The sequence below is a fragment of the Tenebrio molitor genome, chromosome 2 (genome assembly GCF_963966145.1).
Source record: "Tenebrio molitor chromosome 2, icTenMoli1.1, whole genome shotgun sequence".
Classification (NCBI taxonomy): Eukaryota; Metazoa; Arthropoda; class Insecta; order Coleoptera; family Tenebrionidae; genus Tenebrio; species Tenebrio molitor.
In genome coordinates this window covers 24,436,658-24,461,775 of record NC_091047.1, presented here as the reverse complement: position 1 = coordinate 24,461,775, position 25,118 = coordinate 24,436,658, and the positions used below count along the sequence as shown (strand labels likewise).

General features: G+C 35.6%; 3 protein-coding genes across 3 annotated transcripts in view; 1 reads left to right on the top strand and 2 right to left on the bottom strand.

Moving 5' to 3' along the window:
* Window positions 1–697: 697 nt before the first annotated feature.
* Window positions 698–3,911, bottom strand: LOC138123330 (uncharacterized). Its single transcript, XM_069037972.1, has 2 exons — window positions 3,270–3,911; window positions 698–1,624 (listed from the first exon to the last, which is right to left on the bottom strand). Exons 1-2 carry the CDS (start codon window positions 3,597–3,599, stop codon window positions 1,058–1,060), a joined length of 897 nt encoding a protein of 298 aa, XP_068894073.1. The 5' UTR covers window positions 3,600–3,911; the 3' UTR covers window positions 698–1,057.
* Window positions 3,912–14,503: 10,592 nt separating this feature from the next.
* On the top strand, window positions 14,504–17,867 carry LOC138124212 (dystrophin-like). The gene is made up of 9 exons (XM_069039170.1): window positions 14,504–15,368; window positions 15,421–15,765; window positions 15,815–16,058; window positions 16,107–16,388; window positions 16,438–16,550; window positions 16,832–16,954; window positions 17,007–17,121; window positions 17,170–17,548; window positions 17,604–17,867. Exons 1-9 carry the CDS (start codon window positions 15,313–15,315, stop codon window positions 17,732–17,734), a joined length of 1,788 nt encoding a protein of 595 aa, XP_068895271.1. The 5' UTR covers window positions 14,504–15,312; the 3' UTR covers window positions 17,735–17,867.
* Window positions 17,859–25,118, bottom strand: part of Hil (kyphoscoliosis peptidase hillarin) — a 57,693-nt gene continuing 50,433 nt past the window's right edge. Inside the window, exons 6-11 of the mRNA XM_069039158.1 lie at window positions 21,440–21,583; window positions 21,174–21,392; window positions 20,915–21,123; window positions 20,732–20,862; window positions 20,422–20,679; window positions 17,859–18,658 (exon numbers count right to left, since the gene is read on the bottom strand). Coding sequence (XP_068895259.1) covers window positions 18,362–18,658; window positions 20,422–20,679; window positions 20,732–20,862; window positions 20,915–21,123; window positions 21,174–21,392; window positions 21,440–21,583 — 1,258 coding nt within the window. The 3' untranslated portion in view covers window positions 17,859–18,361. The remainder of the gene's footprint in view (window positions 18,659–20,421; window positions 20,680–20,731; window positions 20,863–20,914; window positions 21,124–21,173; window positions 21,393–21,439; window positions 21,584–25,118) is intronic.

Genomic DNA, 25,118 nt, shown 5'->3' with positions numbered 1-25,118 from the left:
CCTAAATATTTTTCGTTGCAGATCAAAAGCAAACGCAGTAACGTCTCAATAGACAGGTTGAAGCCGGCGTACCTGGAAACAACAACCAAGAACCTGCCAGGGGACAAGAGCGTGAGCTGTCAAGGATCGACCAGTTCCGGCAGTACCGACCATGGGACCAACGCAAAGCGGACAAGGGCAAACAATTCCCCAGACTACGCGCAGAGGAACCGCACAACACGATCAGGTCGTCATGTGAAATTTCCGACACGATTCGGGGACATGGTGCAAGTGTACTGATAGCGAGCGTTGCTTTTATGTTACCTTCTCCGTTTCTATCATTTGTCAATCTAATTTTGTAAAACTTTGTAAATATTCGTTTCTATCATTTGTCAATCTAATTTTGTAAAACTTTGTAATTTTTCGTATTCGTATTTCGTATTCGTTCAAATGGCATTTTCACTGGGAGGGGGGTACTGTAGCGCCGTGCTGTACCTCATTTCAAATCTGGCGCTACTCCTACCCCCACACCGAGTGAGGAGGAAGGAAGAACTCTCTCGTCTCTCGCGGATGAACCAGAAGCTCTCTCGTGCTGTTAGTGTGTTAGTGAACCCAATAAATATAAGCGCGATTGCCAAAACGCAATATTTCTCTCTCGTGCTGTTAGTGTGTTAGTGAACCCAATAAATATAAGCGTGATTGCCAAAACGCAATAAGGTCAAAAACATTACAGAACTACAGGAAATTTTGGTTCACGTCGTTTGAGTCTTTATATTCTGTCTCAGCATTCAATCAAGAATCAAAGAAATTTTTTTTCGCTGAAACATGTTTATGGTATACATTCTTGTTTTGATAAACCCCCTCATATTTTTTTTCAAAGGACCTAAAAAGCAACATGTGATTTTATAGAAATATTTTTTTATTAAATGCTGCAGCCACTCTTAAAATAATGCCTTTATCATATAGGTCCTTGTAAGTGATTGCCTGTAGGGACAGATTAGAACTTTAAGGATGATTGTGCATTTGAGGAATCTAGAGGTTTAGAATACACTGGAGAAGGTGAATCGTGAGAGTGCGTTCAGGGTGAATTTGGAGAAAGATTAGAACATCCTGGAGAAGGATGTGAATGATAAGAGTGTATTTGGAGAGGATCTGGTGAAGAAGTAGAATATGGAGAATGTTTTTGAGATGGCCGTGCGTAATTGTAAGAACGATTGGGTTCAGAACAGCTATCCAAAACACGTGAATCCTGAAACTCCCGTTTTCGTTGCTGCATTTTGGCTTTGAATACTAAATTTTCTATTTCGTGCATGAGGATGTCGCGAGTTTGTTCGTCAAATGTTCTCAATCTTGTAACCAGCAGGTCTGCAAACAGCGAACATTCATCGTTATCTGTTACAGTTTTCATAATTTTGCACGCATGGCTTTCACTCTTTTCTTTAGAACTTCTTTTACTTTTTCTACTTTGTCTGTCTGATGGGGATGTGGAAATATTATCAACAGTTACATTCCTTGAAAATATTTTAGCGACTCTTTTTTCTTCTCCTTCGTCTTCAGCTGTTAATGTTTGGAATTCTTCATCTTCTTCGTTTGCCTCTTCTCCATTCTGCTCACAATCAGTATCATCAGCTATGACTACCAAATCCTAACAGGAAAATTAAATATAAATAACACAATAACATACAGAAGTACTAACTAGTATACTTATTATATAAACTTTTCAGATGCACACGAATAGCTGGAGGTAGCAAAAGTCGGAAGTACCAAAAGAATTTGATAACAACAGAATTTTCCAAATGGTTGGTTTTATTGATATGATATGAAACACATCGTAGTGTCGTCTAACATATCTACATAGAGAGTTAGAATTTTTCTACCACAAGGGCACTTTTAATGTAATGCTAATGGCTTTAATTATTTAAAACCTTCAATAGTTATTAAGATATAAGTGTAAAAAGTTATCCTTTATTGCACAAACGGACTTAAAATACGACCGAGGTACGAGGGAGTATTTTAAACGCTGTGAGTGCAACAAAGGAACTTTTTACACGTATGTCTTATAACATTTTATCTCCGATCGTGAGATCATCGCACCGGTTTCAACATAAATTTGTATAAAATAATTATTATTGATTAAATATTTTATGAATAACCAAAGTCGTTTGAGAACCACGTCGTTTAGCAACCTATTTCTAAACAATGTTTCCAACAAATTGTATTGTTGTATTCTGTGCCATAAAAGCGTGCACTAAAAGTTTTATGGCACGATCCCGTCAGTTCACTAAACGTCAACTTTGATAACGATTTTTAGTGTAAAAAGTGCCTACTTTTTACACGATCGTAGATGAAATAATACAAATAATAATTGATATTAAACATAACCTAAAAATAGTCGTCATAAAATAAAGTAGATATGCATTTCAAGTCAATTATTTTTGAATAATGTATCTGATAAGAGCCAGTTAAAACGAGATACAGTGCCTTACATCTTTGATCTTAAATCTTTCCATGGATTTATACGATGATGAAAAAGAATTTCAATTGTTTAAAATGTGTTGTTAACAATTATTTAAAATTTACTTCCCAGCAACTCAAACATAATAAGCTCCTATATAGTTACCTTCTAGTCAAGGGCGTAGTAAAGGGGGAGGCCAGGTGGGCCCGGCCCACCCCAGAATCCTTCTGGCCCACTCCAGAATAAAAGTAAAACACATTAAAAACAAGATACATCTGCAATATCTATCTATCATCTGTCTGGTTTAAAGTCTGGCCACCCCAGCAAAAAATCATTGCTACGCCCTTGCTTCTAGTATATACCTTCTACTTTATTTGGTTGGCAGTTTTAATATTTGTCTGCAGAGATACTCAACCAGTTTTTATTACACATGTTTTAATTTATATTACTTATGTTTGAGAATTGCTGCATCATTATTGTTCTTAATAATTAATGGTTTTATCTAAAAAAAAATCGTCTAATTTTATGTTTAACCGTAGATGTTTAACGGATTTATCCCCAAACACAGTTTACAGTCACCACAAAATTTTGCAAAAGTTACGCTGGAGAGTGGACGAATAGTAACAATCGAATAACTTCTATCTTTTACTGTTGGAAAGGTCCATTCCACAATTTGTTACCAATATTTAATGATTATTTTATAACAAATTGTACCTTGGCAAGTTTCGTATTGTTAAAATTAGTTATTGTATTGTTGGTATTGTTCTGGTGGTTTTAATTAATAATACAACTAAAAGATTGCGAAATAAAAAAAACCTAATGGTAATAAGCCTACCTCAGTGCTTGTTGTAGTTCTTGGTTGGTATATTCCATGTAAGAACCTCGCCATAATTTCAAAAGCGAACCAGGTAGGTCTGTACACACTATCCGTCTTCCTGCTCGTCTTAAATTTATTTAACAAGGGTCGAAAAGTGGCCATAAGCGATTCTTTCTTCTTTTTTAAATCGTATACGGAACATTCTATACTTAAAGAATTTTGGATTCTTTTCCATGCATCATTTACGACATCTCGATTTCTGTGTTGGGGATTTTTCGGATCCCAGATGACAGGCTCTTGCTCATACAACATCAGAAATTCCAACGTCACTTCATTTGTCCACGCCATGATAAACGTCGAACACTAAAGACTCCCTGCGCCAAGCGCCACCTCGAAGAATGAAATAATTGACAAACCACTTGGAAACTTGCCCGACTAAACAAGTTACGGTAATACACGGCAAGCCTCGACTCTCGACTCGTCAAGTCGTAAAATTATTGGCCATTACCGTACCGACCTTGCATTGGTACAGCAGTCGCGGGATTTCGGTATAAGTCGGAATCTCACGACTGCTATATTTACTGGTACTTGACAAATATTTCTCACTTGTGGACAGTGGCGGCGCTGGAAACTTTGATATAGCGGTTCTGCAGGGGGAAGTCACTGATCAAAAGCAACTTTATTTTCGATTCATCATAAGATACTTAATGAGATAATTATAATAAATTTCATATAAATGTGCATCTAAGCAATTCATGAAAATCTGATTTTCTGTTGGTATTAAAGTAACTTTGATTTTCCAAGTTGCTTGCCCTGCGCAAACCTTAATTAAAATTTGTTAGTTTTTTGGTCCGTTTTAACATTGCTGATTTCAAAAGCAGTGTTACGTTTTTTTACTGATTAAATTAAAGTAGGTAGGTACGTCTTACTTGTTTTTGTCTTTGTATTTTTATCAAGTAAACATTTATTGGACACAACCTACAATGGATCTGTCATATTCATATCATATGTGACTTTTGTAATGGAACTAAATTAAAGGGGCTTTTACATATCCACAGTTCACTTGATGAACATTTATATGAAATCAACTATCGGGCCTTCAAATAAATATATATTTAGAGTAGGCGTAGGAGACATTCTAATTCTTTTAACAGTGTAAAGTAATTTTTGTAGGTAACCAATTATTCTCCGGAGTTGCATAGTATGCATAGTAAGCTTTTTCCCAATTTCATATTGTCATATTCCGTGGAGGGAGAATAGGGAGAATGCACTACAAAAATAAAACATATTTTCTAACCTAATTTTTTTTCGTTAAAATGTCAGGTGTTTCTTGTGTCATTTTCTACGCTGGAAAAATGTTGCAAACAATTGAATTTCCATAGGTTGCTCTAAATATAAATTTATTTGAAGGCCCGTTATATCTACAGGTTATTCTAAATGATTGTAGTCGAAGTAGGCCATGCCCATATTATTACATTTTTTTTGCTTTCATGTGAACTGTCAGTTTTGTCGCTGTCACTGCCATTTTTTAGGTGAAAAGTGCGGTGATGAGAATTTTATTTATTTTTGTTAAATTAACGATTGAATCCAGAAATATTGAGTTGTTTTGCAATCAATTTCAAAAATATTGAGTTGTTTTGCACTCAATTTAACTCCCGTGTGTGAACGGGGTGTACTCACTTATTCACATCATTTTGATGTTTTTTTATATAGATCGGCAACCATAAATTTTACATTCAGTTTTCACGCCTACTTCGACTACAATCATTTAGAATAACTCGGTAGAATTTGAATGCAAAAAATGAATAAGTATCGTGCGTTGATTTAAATGTATCCTCAAAGTTGGCGTTGAAGAGTCGATTGTGAACGCACTATATGGATTACGAATCACGGATCAGCTGTTTAAATCTTATGTTTTTACACAATCGATTCTTCAACAAATGAACGCACGATAGTAACTTCAGTCCACTCTCTTTCTCTTTCTCCCTCTTACTCATATCATATGTAATCTCTCTTCTTTTGTGTACCCAAGTGGGATTTGCAGCATAAAAGACACAGGTCACAATATATATTTTTTTAATAATAAGTTTGATGCACTAGGTACCTAGAGCTAAAGTCAAAACGAAACATGACAGGGCGGAGCTTAGGATGCGCGCTCGCTGAGAAGGGGCGTATCATACAGTCGTCAGTTTAGGGGCAAAACTCAATTTTCTTCACCTGATGAAAGAAATTCTACACCGAGGTCATCTACTTTTGTTGTTAAACCTCTAATAGAATGATAAAAACTATCTTCACTCTTCATAACATTACCTCCAACACCCTCTACAGCGTAAACAAAAGAAAATTTTTGACTCCGCCACTGTCATATACGTAAGCTGGATTCAACTGATCTACATTCGTCTTCTGCGCAAACCACGTGATGTCATGTTTCGTTTTGACTTTAGCTCTACTAACACACATGTTTCGATTTCTCCTCCCTATTACTCAAATAGTGTGATATTAAACCCTACACTTATTTTCTGTGAACCACACACTAAGAAACGGTGCAAAAAACCACGACTGAGGTAGGTAGGCTTTCTTCTTTCCTTCTCCACTGAACACTGGAAGTGACGATAACTGAATGATTTTCACATGATACGCAAAATATGTAATGAATGTTGAAATTAATGTGTGGTCAAACAGACCCTGCATATAACCCCATTTTGATCATATACATATAATTCTTTCAAGGCGTTCTGAAATTCGCAACAGAAACAAAAGCAAGCACCAGGGTTATTATAAATGTTTCTAACATCTAGTTAGCGGTTTGCGTAGCGGCGCACCAAAGTAAAGCGTACAGCCACCTACGATATTAGAAACATTTATAATAATAACCCAGTACAATAGAAGTGAATTTTGCCGATACTGCATATTTTCAGTTCTTGCTGAATAACTGTCACTGCTTTTGAATAAGTGTGCTTGTTGGTCACTGGCCTTTCCCGTCAGTTGTGAATAAATATGACACAAGTCAAAGGAGGGCTGATAATTTTATAATTTGATAAGTATTTGATGACACTGAGAAAAAAAATAGCATGAAAACACTTCCAAAAAAATGTAACTGCTGATAATACTTTCACATCCCCGTCAGAGAAATGAAGTAGAAAAAATAAAAGAAGATCCACTGAAAAAATTGAAATACGTAGGAGAATAAGGACGAATGGCACAGTAAACAGATTCGCTGGTTACAAAACTGAGGACATTTGACGAACAAAGTTCTCATATTCTTAAAACCAAATTGCAACACCGAAAACAACACTTGTGTGTGTGTTTGTCCTAAATACAATCTTACCATTAACATCCTTCTCGAGTATATTCTGATCCTTCTCCAAATTCGCCTCAAGCACAATCATCTTCCAGTTTTCAACCTACAGATTTATTATAAATTATTGTAGTCGTAAAAACTGAACGTAAAATTTATGCTTGCCGCTCCATACAGGGTTATTCACGAGAGGGGTACTTCTGAATTTTTATTTTGCGGCAACCAACAATACAATGGCAGTGACTACTAAATCAAATGTGTTATTTCTTTTAAATTAGAAATCAAAGTAAGTTGAATAGATTTGTCGGAAATGTCAGATTGGCAGATAACCTGTATTTAATCAAAATTCAACAAATTAAGTTAATGTAAAAGGTGTTCGAAGTGTCTACCATCAGCTTGGAAACATCCGCAGCGGCGACATAATTCCTTCCACGCTTTCCATAAATGAGGATCATATCAGTCTTTTCGTCGTTATTGTAAAAACAATGTTTTCGAATTGACAAAGATGTTTTGCTTTAACGTCAAAGAGACAGGACTAAGAGCCGTCGTGGATTCAGTTATAATTATTTTCAAAATTTGAAATCAAGATATTGTTGCAATGTGTATAATCGGTTGCGGCAAAAGGAAATTCAGAAATACCCCTCTCGTGAATAACCCTGTATAAAAAACATCAAAATGATGTGAATAAGTGAGTACACACAGGAGTTAAATTGGGTCCAAAATAACTAAATATTTTTGGATTCAATCGTTAATTTAAAATTTAAATAAAATTCTCATCACCGCATGGCCTGCTTCGACTACAATCATTTATAATAAGTCAATAAGCTTGTATTATGTACAGTCGCGAGCAATAAATTTTGGTCGTCAAGGTCATTCTTTGACACAATCGAAAATGCTCCATTGTAAAACAGTCGCAAATATCATAACATATCATCATGTTGTATGACATTAATTGTCATTTTTTTCTCAATTTTTTGACACTTTGTTGACGTGGGCATAATCAGGCAGGGAAATTTTTTAAATTTGTGACAATCTAACCAAATTTTGAAATGACATTGACGACCAAAATTTATTGCTCGCGAACGTACTATGTGCTAGCAAAATACGGTGCGGTGTGATCAACAATTACCTACTTAGATAAGAGGCGGCTATGACTTTGACAGTGTCAGATTTTTTGTATCTTTGCTAACTCAGCTAATAAACGTCAAACAACTGTCACTAATCAAATTGTTTGTGTTTTCGATAACGGAGAATGAACATTCAGCGCTGTTGCCTGTTTGACCGAATTTCGGTAAAAATTTCCAAATTTAAATTGAAACAGATATATGCAACCAAGAATACTTCCATGCATTCGAGATAATCTGTCGACGTACGTCTCAAATCCAAAGCTTTCTTTGATCGAAATAATTATTGTTGATCGCACGGTATCACCTACCTTTACTACAGGGTCATTATAAATGATTGTTCCATCGCAGTAGGCGTTGGTGACGTAGTTGAATCTGCTGCAATCTGTCTACTAGTTTGTCTACGTTGCGAGGCTGCAGCACATCCAAAATTTGTGTGGGTTTTCAACGCCAACTGCAATGGGACAATAATTTATAATGACCTGTATAACATACCGTTGATAAAAATATCTTAGAAAGAAATAATATTATGAGTAATTTGTTAAATTGCTTCTTTTTTGAATAAAATAATTATGCATTATCCTTTAACGCTTAGTTCAATACATACTGAGTTATTTGTTGTATCTCACATATAGGTACACCGATTTTGAAACGGTTTTACGCTGTTGTGCATTTCAAAACTAAAATCTTTTGCAACGATTAAATAATTATAAAAATGAACGGCAGTTCACAACAATTTATGATACAAAATTCAGGCGATACTCTACCTATTATTATTCCTTGACCTCTCAATTGAGTATTATTGGGGACACGGAAAACTGGGCAGATGTGTCATTCAGTTGTCAAAATTTCTAAACCATACCTTAGCTACTCATAACCAAGCCTAAGTTAATTTGACAGTTTTTTTGAAAATATCAATCATAATGAGTAATGACAGTAAAGGTGCATTTACATTGACATTTTCTGAAATGACAATAGCAGACTGTCCAGGATTCCATGTCCCTCATTGTACCTATACTTTGAAATGTTGAAAACAACTACCGTGAGATCATTTAAATTTATAATTAAAGTAGGCTGTGACTTTTAAATTAGATTGGTAACTTTGTTGATGTTTAGGGCAGGGTTCTCATGTTCAATCGTTTTAATTTAAAAGAAATGAAGCACTGGAAAATAACAGGTAGGTACAGTTTTATTGACAACCATACAAAATATTCAAAATACTCTCCCCCGGCTTGCATACGACTGTTAACTCGCCGTTTCATATTATTTTGTATTGAATTTTGACAGTTCAAATCAAGTTGTCAACAGTGTTGCCAGTCTAATTTAAAAGTCATAGCCTACTTCACGCTAGGTACTTACCTACTTCAAGTTCATTTTTTAAGAGAAAGAATTTTATATGAAGAAATGTATCTCTTTATTGTTCAATTTATGTCCCCTTCATTAAATAAAATCTTTCAAATGCAACAAAACAATGTGAAAACAATTTTTCGTAGTAACATAATGACTTGTGAATTATTAATTCCTCAGTAACATTAGCTCCATTTTAAATTTCCATAACTCATATACAGTGAATTTTTTTATCGATGAACCATAGGGATTTACATGGTGTAAACTTTATTTCGTGTTAAGTAGTGGTTTTTCTACTGCTAGTTTCAAAATGATTTTTCGTACACTGGTAGCTTACTTAATTTTCTACAGGTTCTGGTGTTTTTTTTTCCAAGAAACACGCACACAATGTGCCCAAAAGGTGAATTTTAGGGCAGCAATTTTGCGAGTCCATACTACTGGACCATTGTTATTTATTATAATATTAATCATTTTATTAATTTTATTGCTTTCAACTGTCATAAATTCTCATTTTTCTCCTTTGTAAACTGCCTCCTAAGTCCTAACTGCTCTAAAGCAAAAAATAGCAGATAACCAACCGTTGCCCTAGACAACACATTCAAAGTGACATTTCTTGAAAAATTTGTCAAAACTGTCAAAAGCAAATGCGAAATCATTTTTAATAGATTTGGAAGCTTTAGGGACGTCGTTTCAAACAATAAAAGTTTGTATGCAACTCGTTTCTGTGCAAATTAGGCTTTTCTAATTGCCCGAGAGGCCAGATTGAAATACGAGCGTAGCGAGGAAAAAAAGCCCAATTTACGCAGAATTTACACAGAACCTCGTTGCATAAATAACTATTATTATTCGACCATTTTCGAGACATATTAGGTTACTGTTCAGAGGCTTTTAGCAAACAATTTGAGCATTTAAAACAGAAAAATATTTGTCCACCTCTTTAGTTTAAAATTTACAATTTAGGTTCTAAATGTTTCATGAAATAAAAGTGTTCTTCTGGGTGCATTTTTTATCTTTCGAATTGAAAAATATTTTAATAATAGGGGTTAAAATGTTTGCTTTTCAATTTTAGAGCTTCGTAATTTATTTCACTGTTAGTGGACACAGCCTACTAACTTTAATGAAATTTCAAAATGGGTTAAAATTATTAAATTATTATTAATGTAATGTAATGGTCAGAACGTCAATGTCAGACACTGATTTTTCCGAAGACGAATATTTACCTTTAAAATACCCATCAAGTGGAAAATTTGCGGAAAAAATATCATCATTTAAAATTTCCGAAAAAGATTCGATAGAAGCAGGACCATCAAAAGAATATGTATCTTCTGGAAATGTTAAGGAAAACACTTTCGAAAAAGTATGTTCTCAATGTGACAAATCTTTCAAGAGTGAAAAAGGTCTTAAAATTCATAATGGAAGAATACATAGAGCTCAAAAGTACTTTTCGACAGGCAATAATAAATTTGAAGATATCAAAAGTTCACCCGAAGAAAAATTGAAGAAACACCCTCAAATCCTTAATATAAATGATCATTCGAAGATTTATGAAGGTAAACAACTTTTAATTCTCCTGAAAGAAAATTTAGCGAATGCAAAATCTCATATTAAAACCATACGTAGAATCCCGAAAGGTGCACGTTATTCTGCAGCGGTCAAGCTTTGCACAATTATTAAAGAGTGTCTAGATTCAAATTCCATTACAGCCTGGTCTAATCTTCTTCTGTTTTCATATAAAGTTTTTAATATCTCCGAAAAATCGTTAAAAAAATCTCTCACATCGGTTATAAAAGAAAATGTGATAAATTTTAATTTGCAAGAAAATGGTAAGAAAAAAGTTAACAAACCTTCTCTTTCAAAAATTATAGAAGCTAAAATGAATGATTTTGATGTTAAAGGCTCTGTTCGATTACTCAGCTCTAACGACACTTTAGCGACATTTGATGATGAAACCTTGGAAATTCTTAAATCTAAACATCCACAACCGTCACGAAAATTAATATTTCCAAATATAAACCTTACTGATTGCCAGATATTAAATGTCAATGAAATTGAAGTCAAAAAGGCCATTAATTCATTTCCTTGTGGGTCGGCTGCAGGCATAGATGGTTTTAGACCGCAGTTCTTAAAAGATATGATATCTGTCTCTGCTGGTGAAGCCGGAGAAAGAGCATTATCTTCAATTACCTTGCTCTGTAACTTTCTATTATCAGGAAAAATAATTAATGAAATGTGTCCTTTCATCTTCGGTGCTTCTCTTTGTACTTTAAAGAAGAAAGATGGTGGTATTCGCCCTATTGCCATTGGTAACATTTTTCGAAGACTTGCAGCAAAAATTGGATGTTATAAACTGCAGAGCGATCTACATTCTTATTTGACACCAAATCAACTTGGAGTTGCTACAAAACTTGGTTGTGAAAGCTGTATTCATTCTGTCAGGACATATGTTCATAACCCGGAAAATTTTGGAAAAATACTTTTAAAAATTGACTTCTCAAATGCCTTTAACTCTATCGAAAGAGATAGTATGTTGCAACAAGTAAAGGATAAAACTCCGTCATTATTTCCTTTTTTGAATCAGTGCTATAGAGAACCTTCACACCTTTTCTTCGGAAACTACATAATACCTTCAGTAGTTGGATGCCAACAAGGAGATCCTTGCGGACCAATGGCCTTCAGCTTAACAGTTCATCCTATCGTTGAATCAATTACAACTGAATTAAACGTCTGGTATCTAGATGACGCAACAATAGCTGACGTTCCTGATATTGTTTTTGAAAATTTTAAAAGAATTATCAACACGGCCAAGGAAGTAGGTCTACATATTAACCCAAATAAATGTGAACTTTTTTTTTGTTCTGATACTGTTGATGAAGATGTCTTAAGAAAATTCAAATCGCTAACATCAGAAATTCTAGTAGTAAACAAAAATAATTTAGAATTACTTGGAAGCCCAATTTTTGAAGATGGTTTTGATTTCATTGCCAAAAAGAAAATTGAAAAAGTTTTTCTTCTTTTGAAAAATATAGAACAAGAAAATTTAAACTCACACACGGCTTATTTTTTGGTAAAAAATTGTCTCTTTGTTCCAAGATTAAATTTTTTACTTAGAACATCTACCTTTTGGAAATTTCCCAATTGTATTAAATCAATAGACAATGCTATTCGTAACAGTTTACAAAAATTTTTAAACATAAATTTCAATGAAAATCAATGGACTCTTGCTTCCCTTCCTATTTCAAATGGTGGTCTCGGTATTAGGAAAATTCAAGATATCTCTCTCCCAGCCTTCCTTGGTTCAATACATGGTGTTCACGACCTAGTCTTTCAAATATTACCAAAAACGGACAAAAAGGTTAGTGTTCATTTTGCTGAAGAAGCTATTGGATTATGGATTGAATTAAATGGTAAAACATTTCCAACGGAAACATTTTTACAAAAAGGCTGGGATATAATCAATACAACAAGAATCATCGCCAATGAAATTAATCTTTGTGATAAAATTGGTTCAGCTCGTTTTCTTGCCGCACAAAGAAAGGAATCTAATGCTTGGCTTCATGCCTTTCCCTCCAGAAACATCGGTACATTTATGGATAACAAGATTTTACAAATATGTGTAGCAAATCGCTTTGGTGTTGAAATTTTTGAGAAACATACTTGCCACTGCGGCTTTACAGTTTCAAATGATGGCCGTCACGGACTTAGTTGTGCTAAAAATAAGGGCAGATTTTCAAGACATTCAGATTTAAATCAAATTATCCAGCGAGCCTTAAGTTCTATCCACATTTCCTCCTCTCTTGAACCATGTGGCCTCTTGAGAGACGATGGTAAAAGACCTGATGGTGCTACACTCATTCCATGGAGTAAAGGTCAACGCCTAATATGGGATGTAACATGTGTTGACACTTTAGCTGATTCTTACATAAGAAAAACTTCCATAATTGCAGGATCAGCTGCCGAAGAAGCAAGTAAACGAAAACATGACAAATATAAAAATTTAAAGTCTGCAAATTATATTTTTAAAGCATTAGCTTTCGAAACGTTAGGTCCATGGAGTTTGGAATGTAAAAAAATTATCGATTTCATTGGTACAAAACTTATGACTGAATCCGGAGATTCTAGAGCAAAATTTTTCTTCTACCAAAGAATCTCATTGGCAATTCAACGTGGAAATGCTGCAAGTATTTTAGGCACTCTGCCTTATGCAACTCCACTTGAAGAAGTCCATTGTTTATAATTTATATGTATACATTTAATTATTACTTGTTTATTAATGTGTATTATTCTGTAAATAAAATTACATTTAATTTTACGTAATGTAATGTAATAATATTTTTTTAAAACTATCAGAACCTGTAGAAAATTAAGTAAGCTACAAGTGTACGAAAAATCATTTTGAAATTAGGAGAGGAAAAACCACTAACATGAAATAAAGTTTGCACCATGTAAATCCCTCTGATTCATCGATAAAAAAATTCACCGTATATTAGGCATTCACGATCTTTTTGGGACCGAGTTGGCTATGATTTTTTCTTTTCATGTTGGACTTACTGACTCAGTAATGCAACGGATGCAATTTTTTTTTGTGTCAGTGTCTGTTCGACATTTTCTTGCCACCACATTGCCAGATTTATTATTTTAATATTCGTAAGGAACGAAATGATTTATTAAATGTGTAAAAATAATTTAAATTTCCGTCAAAGGAACAGTCAAAATTGCCAAAATAGTTTTATTACAATAAAAAATTCTATTAAACGATTTCATTTAATTTAAGAAGAACAGACCAGATTTAAGAGATCCGGCAACAAGGTACCTATTCAAAAAATATAACCCTAAACTGCAAACAACCTAACCTAACACAAAAAGTGTCAATTTCCTTTAGGGAATTTAGTTATCACCGAGGTATTGCCAACAAAATCACTAGATGGTCATAGCCAACTCGGTCCCAAAAAGATCGTGAATGGCTTATAGGTATAGTCCAATTTTTACCCTTTTGCGATGACGTCATTATCTAGTAACTTTACGTATGTTTGAGCTAGGATCAGAAACAAATTTGAATTGATCATAAATAACTATAAATGTGTCAAATTTGTTGACAATTGCTTCGAAAGGTTATGTTTGTAATCAATGTAATAAGTGAAAGAAATTAAAAATTGTCAAATTGACAGGAGCATAAAAATAACCTCAAAGTGACCATCAATAAATAAACGTGCCTTTTTTTTTGTTTTTTTCTGTTTCTGTCGTTTCAATAAAGAGAAAGCGAGGAAGGAAATCGTGACGTCACCTCAAAAGGGTAAAAATTGGACTATAGGTATTTGTTATTTTCTTTAAAATTATGTAGCACACTTTCTTACAAATCAATTATCATTATCTAAAAACATTAACATTTATAACTTTTACATTTAAGCATTGTTTAAAATGTCTAGACTTTGTAGGAAGCAGATGTTGTAAAGCTTGCATATGGTGTGTACCTATCGTACAGTTGAAGAAATATAAAACGTTTTATTATTATTAACAATAAGACATTAAAAAGTGTTAACTACCTGAAGAAAAAATGACTCGGCGAATCACAACTTTCATGGCTTTCACCTGCAAATCCATTTCAAATCATCCCGGTTGACGGTTCAATCCGTTGAATCGAATTACATTAATTTAAACAGTGTTAAACTGCATCTGTTGCAGTGGTTTAATAATAGGAAATTGTAATTAGGTACTGAGTTATTAAAAAAGATCTATTTATTTATTTCGACTGAAATGGTTGAGGTTATGTCTGCCTATCTTGTGGAAAATTTTAATGTGCCACCTCCGTCCAGAGAGACAACCAGACAAGAAACGTCGATCGTCGTTCGTCGATAGAGGACGAGTTCCTTCTTATCTTGATATGATCATAAAAGCAAATCGACTATGAATTTCCGGCCAATTAAAATGTTACGACAGAACGAGCATTGTTTTATTCTTGGCTTCCTTCGGCTTCGGCGCGCCGCCACTGATGCTCCACCTCCAATCACGTGGGAGCGGAACGAAGGAGACGATAATATCTCAAGAAAACAAGTGGAATAAAGACGACAAGTGTAAACAATCAAAAAACCGTTGAAGCACTTTAATTTCAACCTGCACCAAGTTTATTGCCGATCATGATGAATAAAAGAATTTATCAATTAAAAATGTGCAACCCACCTCTGTGATGCATTTTTACGATTGAATTGATCGATCGTCGATCAGAATACGAAACCGGTTGATTACAAATCCGCGATTCTCAGAATCTCAGCCACCTGTTGATCGTCAATCGGACAAAATGCAAACGCCCTGGAAGAAACTCGAAAACGAAAATGGTTTTCCTTTCTACTTCAAGTAAGTCGAATTTTGGGGGAATTGTCTTGGGGAACTCAGTCGGGTGTTCCAGCGAAAGCTCCCAGCAGAGGCAGTGGGACCACCCGAAATTCATCGAACTGAAGCACCTCCTCGACGACTGCAATTACGTCAAGTATTCGAAATACAGGGTGGCGCTCAAATTTAGAGTGCTGCAAAAGGCGCTCTTCATGGAACAGGTCTCTTTGAAAACTGTTATAGGTGTGTTTGGCAAACACCAGCTCGGAATCAACGAGAGTTCTCTGTGTTTGGAGAGTTACGATCTGGAGGCCGTCCTGTTCGACATTTATTTCGCAGCAAACAAGCAGAATCAGACAAACGTCGATGCAGATTTTGCAGTGGAACTGATGCAGAACTTCTTGTACAACATCTATGACAAGTATGGTTGTCCAGACGTAACTCTTCAGACACTGAAGTAACCATTTTAGGGAGAGACAAGTCAAGCTTCAGGTGTCTTCGACCAAACTGGCACTGGTTCTGTTGAGTGACTACGAACTACCCGAATTGTACAATTTTATTTTCACGCTGTGCGCGGATCACAACAATTGCGTCACGAGACTGAGGTTGCAGTCACTTCTGTCGAAACTCGTCGAAATATCGATATTCATGCACGAGGATGTCAGTTTCGGCCAGCATTTGGTCAACTCTACTATTGAGAACTGTTTCAGTAATGTAAGTGTTTCTGAAAAATCTTCGCTTAGTGTAAAATTCGCATTTTAGTCACCTGGATTGGTCGGATTGTGCGAAAGTAATTTCATCACGTGGTTGGAGGACGCGCCGCAACTTTTCTCCTGGATTCCTGTCCTTTCCAGGATTAAGTCCTGTGAAATGATTGTACACAGTGCTAAATGCGCCACTTGTAAAGCAAGTCCGCTGATTGGGCTGATGTATCGTTGTATGAAATGCTCAAAATATACACAATGTCAGCGTTGTTTCTTCACCGGACGAATTAACAACTCCCACAAGCTTTCGCACTCTATGAGGGAATATTGTACAAGAGAGGTGGGGAATTATTTTTTGTTTTTCCAAATAAAGTGAATGTACTTTTTAGGGTAGCAGTAAGGAATTTACGTTTAATTTTATTAAGAAATTGTGTGGTTTGATGCCTTGTTCCATCAAACTAAATGAGACTGACAATGGGGTGGTTGAAACTAAAGCAGTGAGGTAAGAATGTTAATGTTGGTAAGCATGAATACACTACTTTTGTTACCAGATTTATTGCATGCAAAAGTTGTTTGAATATGATCAACAGAAAAAAAGATAAGGGGCGGCTGTGGAAAACAAATTTTTTGAAAGCACAAGACGTATAATAACTGTCATATCTTCATTATCTATGGTTAACGCGATGCCAATTTTTTGTTTTGTTTCCACAGCAGCAAACCCATATGTCTTTATTTTTTGTTGATCATGTAATCTTGATCAAATCAAAGATTTGCTTGTTTCAGCTCTGAGAAAGATTTTCTGCTGAAATCTTCATCCAACAGCGACATCTACTGCAACACTGAACCTTTATCTTCCCCTCACGCCCAACTGCAGCTCATAATAAGGCAGCTCGAGCTGCAGAATCGGTTTGTAAATTCAATAATTTGAATTTTCTTTTTCGACGTCGTAAAATTCCAGGGAACTGCACAGAATTCTTTTGTTCAGCACCCACAACGAGAAGGAAATTAGAAAATATTTGGAAGACCACAAAGTGGAGGTGGCCACGCAAATCCACAAGCTGAAAGTGTTGAAAGTAAGTTGAAACAATTAAATTTTTGATTTTGTTAATTTGGAACTTTAGGAGTACTTACATGTGGGGCTGCAACTCCCCCCGAAGAACGTCCTAGAGTCGACACCTATGGTTGGTGTAGTTAAATATCCTAAAAAATCAGATCTCGAGACCATGCTGAGCCCCATTATACAAATGTCCGACTGTAACGAGCAGCGTCCCACCCAACAAGTTTTATTCGTTGATGACAATTGCAAAGATGTGACGACGCACGATTCGCTACCGTACTCGGTTAACGACATAAGCACCTGGATTAAGGACCAGCCGACGAGTTCTAAGAGTGAAACGGAGGCGTTAGTAAGAAATTCCCCAGTTAGGGAATTACACAACGATTTAGACGATGCGCTGGCGAAATTGCAACAGATTTTAGCAAATAATTTTACTTTGGATGGTGAGTTTCAACGGTGCGGACGGGAGACTGAATGACTAAATAAAATTGTTTGCAGAGTCGCTGGGCAATGTCGATAACAATCATCTGAAACATGCCGTATCGGAAGTGGAGGGCATGTTGACATCTTTTATCGATAATGTGGAGAGTAGCAGGGCTAGTTCCGTCCAGCATTTCAAGCAATCATGAGACTGATCAAGTGCAAATCACTTGACGTTATTGTGGCAATTCTGTGACCAAAAATATATTTTATACGATTTTATCGAATAGATTTCTATTAGTAAAGATTTTAACGGTGAATAAAACGACGGTAAAAAATAAATATAGTTTTATTTAATGGTCCAGTAAGTACATTTATTGTTTTAACGAAGAATAAGCTTCAAATGTAGGTTCAAGGTACATTATTGTTTTTAAAGCCATTTTAGACCGAGTTACGTCGCGCAGACCTCGACGTTTGTGTAATTTGGCCGTGGTGCAACTAGAGGGTGCGGTTTAGCCGAATTCGTTGGAGTGGTAACTTTGCAATTTTGAGCGTGGAGGTCTGCGTTATTATCGAAAATATAAAATCATTAACATCATAACATTAATAAAATATCATATAAAATATATTGGTAATTTTATAAATTGTTATTAAAATATAAACGGGCCAATAGGGAAGCCGCTATTTTTCCAACAAGCTTTTCTCTATAATTATTGCACTTTTCTTCAAAGAATTAATCGATTAGTACGATTACTCCGGGCAAGTGTGTTAAGCAACTTTAAGAAGACGTAATAAATACTGTGTTATGTAAACAATGCGACCGGATAGTTCGCCGTTCAGTTTCTTTTCGACGAGTTTATCAAGTACTTGCAGCAGTGCGTGAGCAGGTGCTTCTCGCCGGACGAGTCCAGCACCGACATCATTTCCCTGGTGTAAATGTCCAAGCCGTATTGCCCTTCCTCCGGAAAACTTATACTAAAGGTGACTATGTCGTCGGAGACGTTGTGGGAGACGAACTTGGAGAGGCGCTTCTCCTCGACTCCGTTTTTGTGCAGGGTGGCCATGAAGTCGGTCAGCTGGCGGGACATTCTGAACTGCAGTTCGAGTTCACGGCCGGCGAAAATCAGTGCGTCCTAAAAAACGAAAAATAAATTACGGTTAATTCCTACGAATAAGCAAAGGAGGAAATATAAAATAAAAGTAAATAAAGCGTTCACTCTGTTTTCTTTTACATTTTATGAGGACACCATCGCCCTCTACAACACCAGACACACCACAATCGTCGCTCAAGACCGAACGAGAGAAAAGAAGAAATCTCGAGAGGCTTTTCCTGCACTAACTGAGATAACTTGGTAACTAGAGAAAAACAAAGAAACCTGAATTCGCCCGAAGTCTCAAGATGGGAAACAAAAGAGTCTGCCCCGAGTTATCTTCCAAGGAGAACTAGGTGGATACATATTTATAAAGGAATCTAAAATTGTTTTCACTTTGGTAAAAAACGAGCGGAACACGATTTTAAGGTTTTTTGGGAATCAAGCTTCACCACTCCTTCCAACTCGACAGCTGAGTCTGTTTTGCAAGTATTGCGAGTACTTCTTGGAATAAGAGATACAGGAAGATTGCATTCTCCAAAGATACTCGGATAAAGTAAAATGTAAAACCCATAATGATGGTCGCCATAAACGTGTCAAAGAAGAAAAGGATCGACGAAGTGAAGATTCGTAATCTGAAAGTATAGCCAAACTTGTTGAAAAGTTCCGGAAAAAGAGCAACGCATTTAGCTTTCGGTGATTTCTATCTCGGAGGCTCCATCACGAGAGTATCAGAGCGCTCCGTCAAGGCAATCCCCGGGAGTGCCAACCTAGGAGCTCCTTAGCTCGAAGTCAAAGAGCCAACCCCTATCATCACGACACGACCGATCATCAATGTCATTTCCAGAATGCTTGGAATATCACCTTCAAGATATCATACATTTTTCTGAAACAGTTGAAAAACATGTTGAAATATACAAAAAAAAATAAGAAAATGGTGAAAAATCCGAGATGTGGTATTTTCGGAATGATCAATTCAATTATGTATACTGTAAAGGAAAGAAATTGCTTAAAGACAGGACAAAAGACAAGAGAAAACCCTAGTTTAGTTCTGAGTAAAACAGAACCCAACATCAACGATTAGGAAACAAGCCACCCTCAACAAAAGAGATCATATTTAATGTAAGTAAACCTCTTTTCAGTATTTTATGCGGGCTGGGCCCCCAAAAACGAAAATAGGCGCGTTATGTGACACATAACCTCAACTTTTCGAAAAACTGCTGGGGACGTTTAACATCTGTTTTTCCGTTTTCGGGGTAGACCCCGAAAATGGGGCACACTGAGTATTAGAAATGTAGATGGCAAAGGTATCAAAGACATACCATGTGAAAACCCGATGTAGTGTTTTTATTTTTAGATTCAGAGAAAACGCAGTCTAAAGAAACAGTATTCACAACTTGTGGTTCACCGTATTATTCGTATTCCCATATTAGGTATTCCTTGTTATTTAAGGATTTAAAAATGGTGATTATTCGGCCCAGACATGTTGAATAATACATACAATTAATTATTCAATATGTCTGTGAAGATGCAAAATAGGTATTTTTTATTTTTGCTTAATACTTCTTTTGTTATATTACTTTTAAATCTTATTATTTTTCACTTATTTTTACATTAAATTATATTTTATTATCGTTTCTTTTTCTTCTACAAGGCCAAACCATAGGTAGACCTGACACATTCTTATATATCTATGTATTTTTTTCTCTCTAACTGCTTCAAATTTCAGCAATTAAAAAAATTGCCAACTTGAATAACTCAACTAAATTAATTAATCAATGCAATAACAAATCAATGTTTATTACCTGGTGTGTGATAGGTACTAATCCAAACAGTCTTGTAGCTTTGGTCGGTCCCCATTCGCCACTAGCGCAGTCGGGCAAAGGTACCATCACAGTTTGTAAGTCTTCACAACAGATTTTGAACTTGCAAACGCTCTTAAACTTCATCGGTTCCCCAGTCAGATACTCCTTTGGCGTGACAGCGTTGGCGAAAATGTCCAGAAGAAAAGCTCCACTGCACGGGGCGTGCACCCTAAACGCGACCATATTACCGACTACCGACTGCAAAAACAAACCGTACAAAACCACCACAACTGAATTTGAACGCAATAACCTGCATGACGAATCGCTTTAACGAGACTTTGTCGAAAGTGTCACCGTCGCTGTCGTAGAACTTGAGGTTGTAGTGGAAAATTAAACTACCCTGCATGTGAGTGGGCATTGCAATCCTGACGGTTGCAGCTCCTGAAAATGCTCTCTGTCAGTTCTTGTTTTTCCTTTTTGGCCGATATTTTACCTGTCGAGTCTGTGTACATTACAGCTTTAGTATTGGAATCCGAAAAGTACAACCCGTAGCGGAAGAACAGCGACCGCACGAACGGCAATTCTTCAAACTCTTGAAGGGTTATTGGGTTTTTGAGCAGTTGCCAATCCGATTGCAGCGGGAAGAACTCGTAGATGAACTCTTTGGCATCGGTCAGGAAATAGTGGTCGTCGTATTCGTACCTGAAACCCTCCGATGTCCAACAAACGAAAGACGAAAGGCTTCGCTTTACCTTAAACTATCCGATTTGGTCTTGTTCCCCGCCTTTGGAGCTTCTTTAGCGTTGACCAAGTGGCGTGCGCCCCAATTACACTGGACGAACCTCCAAGCTCCAGCTACGTAAACTGCGTTCCAAGAGTTCCTGAATCTGTTGTCTTCAAATCGAACCCCAGGTTGATAACCGGCGGATTTTGAGTAGCCCTTGATGACCACGCAGTGTAAACCTGCGTAACTGTGCAACTTTTGGTAAGAGAAATGTTGGAATTTGAGTCGACTTACCTGCACAGTCTTTTGAATAAGACATGGTAGCTTTCTGTACCATTCTTGATACCTCGTAATAGACCCATGGGTGTGTCTCCTCTTAAGTTGTCGTCGAATGACATGGTGTTGAGGTTCTTGACAGTGATCCATCTGAATATCGTCCTAAAAGGAAAATGAGATTACTTTCAGATCAAAAGAAAGAAAGAAACAGTTTCAAAATGGTGAAAAGAAACAGTAGTAAAGCAAATAAAATCTTAAAAACTAGTTAAGAATAAACGAACAGAATTTACACGGTTACGGATGCAATTAAAAAAGAAGAAAAGAGTAATTGTAACGAAACTGTTGTAAGAAGAAAAAACGGAATTTTGAGAAGGAAGTAAATAAAAGATGACAATGGTGTTCAAAAAAGCGCGTTCAAAAAATTTAGTGGTCTGGTGCATGATTCTGTTTCCATTCACATATGGCGTAGCTTCATCAGCTGTCAAACCATAGACGTCAAACGTCATTTATTCAACAACCAAGCAGTGGTGGGAATTATTTGTTTTGCGAAGAACAGTTCTTTTTAGAACTAATCAACAAGACTTTTTTTTTGTTGTCATTAGTGCTACATGATGGTCTTTTCTTTAAATTAACACTTTAATTTAGAATGACAAGATGATTAAAGTGAGGTTATCCTAAGGAAATGTTAAAGTGTGCCAAATAAAATAATGAGCTACGATTGGAAAAGAGAGAAAACCGTGGTCTGCATGACCAGAATTTTTTTTAAACGCTCGTTACTAAATAAGGAAATAGAGATCAGAGGTCAATTTTTAGTGTTGAAATATTATTTCCGCACTTGTTAGGAAATATTCCACTTTTCCTAACTCAAATTAGTATTCAAACATGTTAGTTTTCCAAACTTTAGTAGAAAAAAAATATTGAAATTGTTGTTACCCCTTATTTGTTGTTATTTTTATTTACTTTCATCACTTAACTTAAGCATCAATGTCTTAAACCTGATGCTTTCTGATGACAATAAATGATTCCAAGCATGCTAACATACGGTCGAATTACTCGAATTTGATCTCTCTAGACTTCTAATCTTTTCAAGTTTATTAGATTAGTTAAAGTACGAGGAGGTACTGATAAATAGATAGCCTTGGTCACTTAAACGCAAGTCAATATAGAGGTATAGTTACAATCGATGAAACTTGGGTGAATCATTATGACCCAGAGATCAAAGAAATGTCAAAAGAGTGGAAAGATGTTGGTTTCATTTCGCGTGTAGAAGGTCTCTTGGAAAAGTCTTCGCCTCCGTTTTCTAGAATATAGATGAAGCGATTTTCACCAATTGCGTGGAACAAGAATAAATCGATCACGGGAAAATATTATTGCCAAAAATGGTGAAACACACCTTTGGAAAATTTTCAGTAGGTGTGTTGCTTTTCTAAGCTACTGCATCTGCTTATTGTTCTGCAAAAAATCGATGATAAGTATCAGCTTTCAAGGTGTCGACCATTGAGCATTTTTTCCTGCTTGATTTCTTCGATTATTATGTACATATTTCCAAAACTTAAGAAAGTCTTTAAAAAGATGAAGATTTACACCAAACGAGCTGCTGATCGATCTTCTAGCTAGACGCCTGGTCTGCACACCAAGAAAACGATTTTTTTCCCCAAGAGTTAAGATTACTTTATGAACGTTGAACACAACGTTCATAAAGTGCATACAGTTGATGTGTTGAATCAAATAATATTATTTGGCAAATATGTGTTTAGTTTTATAATAGGCTAGAAACTTATCAATACCTCCTCGTCGATTTTTTTGGTGAAATTTCCAAGCTTTGGACGGTCACGTAGACATTTTTCACTTAATGTGTTTCTATTTCTTTGTCCGTACAAAAAGAGAAAATTGACAAAGCAACAGTGAATAGCAAATGAGATTATTGAGTTGAGGACTTTGTAAGCCTTGAAATTACAGTTAACACTTCGTAACTGGCACGTTTGAATGAACAAAGAACTGTCACAAGAAGAAACAAATACAAATATTTGAATGAACATTAGACTATTTACAAAGACGCTACAATATTGGAGAAATTATGTTTAATTTAACTGAAGACAGTTCTAACAAAGTGGTCGAGTAAATAGAAAAGGGAGAAACTGATAGCACGAAACGAACTCACTGCAATTGTTTGAACGAAACAGATGGAACTACTTCTGAAAGTGAAGTACAAGATTTTGTGCGGATGGAAACAACACAAAGCGAACTCAAGATGAAAAACAAAATCTTCTTGAGGCTCCTTTGCACGAATTCTCAGCTATGTGGTAAAATGAGGCTTAGAAAATTGTGTTTAAATGGTTTTTCCATTTTTTTTTTATTTAAAGGAAGGCTCGAACCTTCAATTGCAATTAGTTCATATTGGCTAACTGCATGGGACTAAGGCGTTTCGATTCTTGTTCACAAAAATGTTTAGTGTATAACAAGTTTGTAGCTTACAAAAATATCTAGGCTAGTAGAGGTCTTTTTTGAAAAAAGGTTTAATCTTTTTCATATTATTAAAAAAAAGGAATAAAAACCAGGCGGCTTATTTGAAATTTGAAAGCATAAACTGGTAGGATTTGTAATGACTTTGTTACTCCTCAATTGCTCTTTTCGTGTCTTTCTAAGTAATGACAGAACAAATCTTGTCACCCATTTTTATTCGGTGGATCCTTTAGTGAAGTACATAGAAACGAATAAAAAGTTCAATAAAATGCTGTAATAGTTATTTATGCAATTAGTTTCTGTGTAAATTGGGCTTTTCTAATTACCCGAGGGACAAGATTAAAACAGGTCTCGAGGGCAATTAGAAAAGCCCAATTTACCTAGAAACGAGTTGCATACAAAATTTTATTGTTTGAAACGACGTCCCTGAAGCTTCCAAATCTTTTAAAAATGGTTTCGCATTTGCTTTTGACAGTTTTGACAAATTTTTCAAGACCTGTCAGAAATATAACGTTGAATGTGTTGGCTTTGGTTCGTTATCTGCTCATTTTGCTTTAGGGTAGTTAAGAGGCAATTTACAATGGAGAAAAATGAGAATTTATGACAGTTGAAAACAATACATATTAGGTATTAATGTATGAACCTCGATATGTGTATTTTTGCTAAAAACTGCTTTTGTGCTAAACAAATCTATAAACAAAGTTTTGGTAAAACTATCAATGAATTTGAAGAATTTGAATATAAAGTATCTTTCACAATATTGACTATAGACGGTTTTAACCTCATTTTGCAAACTTTTTCAAAATTAGGTACTTGTTGCTAATCCTTGTGCTATTCGGGATCGTAAGAAAATAGCTCATACAATGGAACAATATCTAAAAACTCATAAGCAATTTCTTTATTTCATTAATTTTGTTTACAGAACAAAATTCAAATGACTTCTACAGTGTTATTATAAAAGATTGTAGTTCAAGTAGGCGTAAAAACTGAATGTAAAATTTATGGCTGCGCTCCATATAAAAAAAATCAACATGCTGTGAATAAGTGAGTACACACCGTTCACACACAGGAGTTAAATTGGGTACAAAACAACTCAATATTTTTGGATTCGATCGTTAATTTAAAAAAAAAAATAATTAAAATCCTCATCACCGCACGGCAAAAATTTGGCCTGCTTCGACCACAATCGTTTATAATAATCCTGTATATGCTTGGTCCAAATAAGATGTCATTT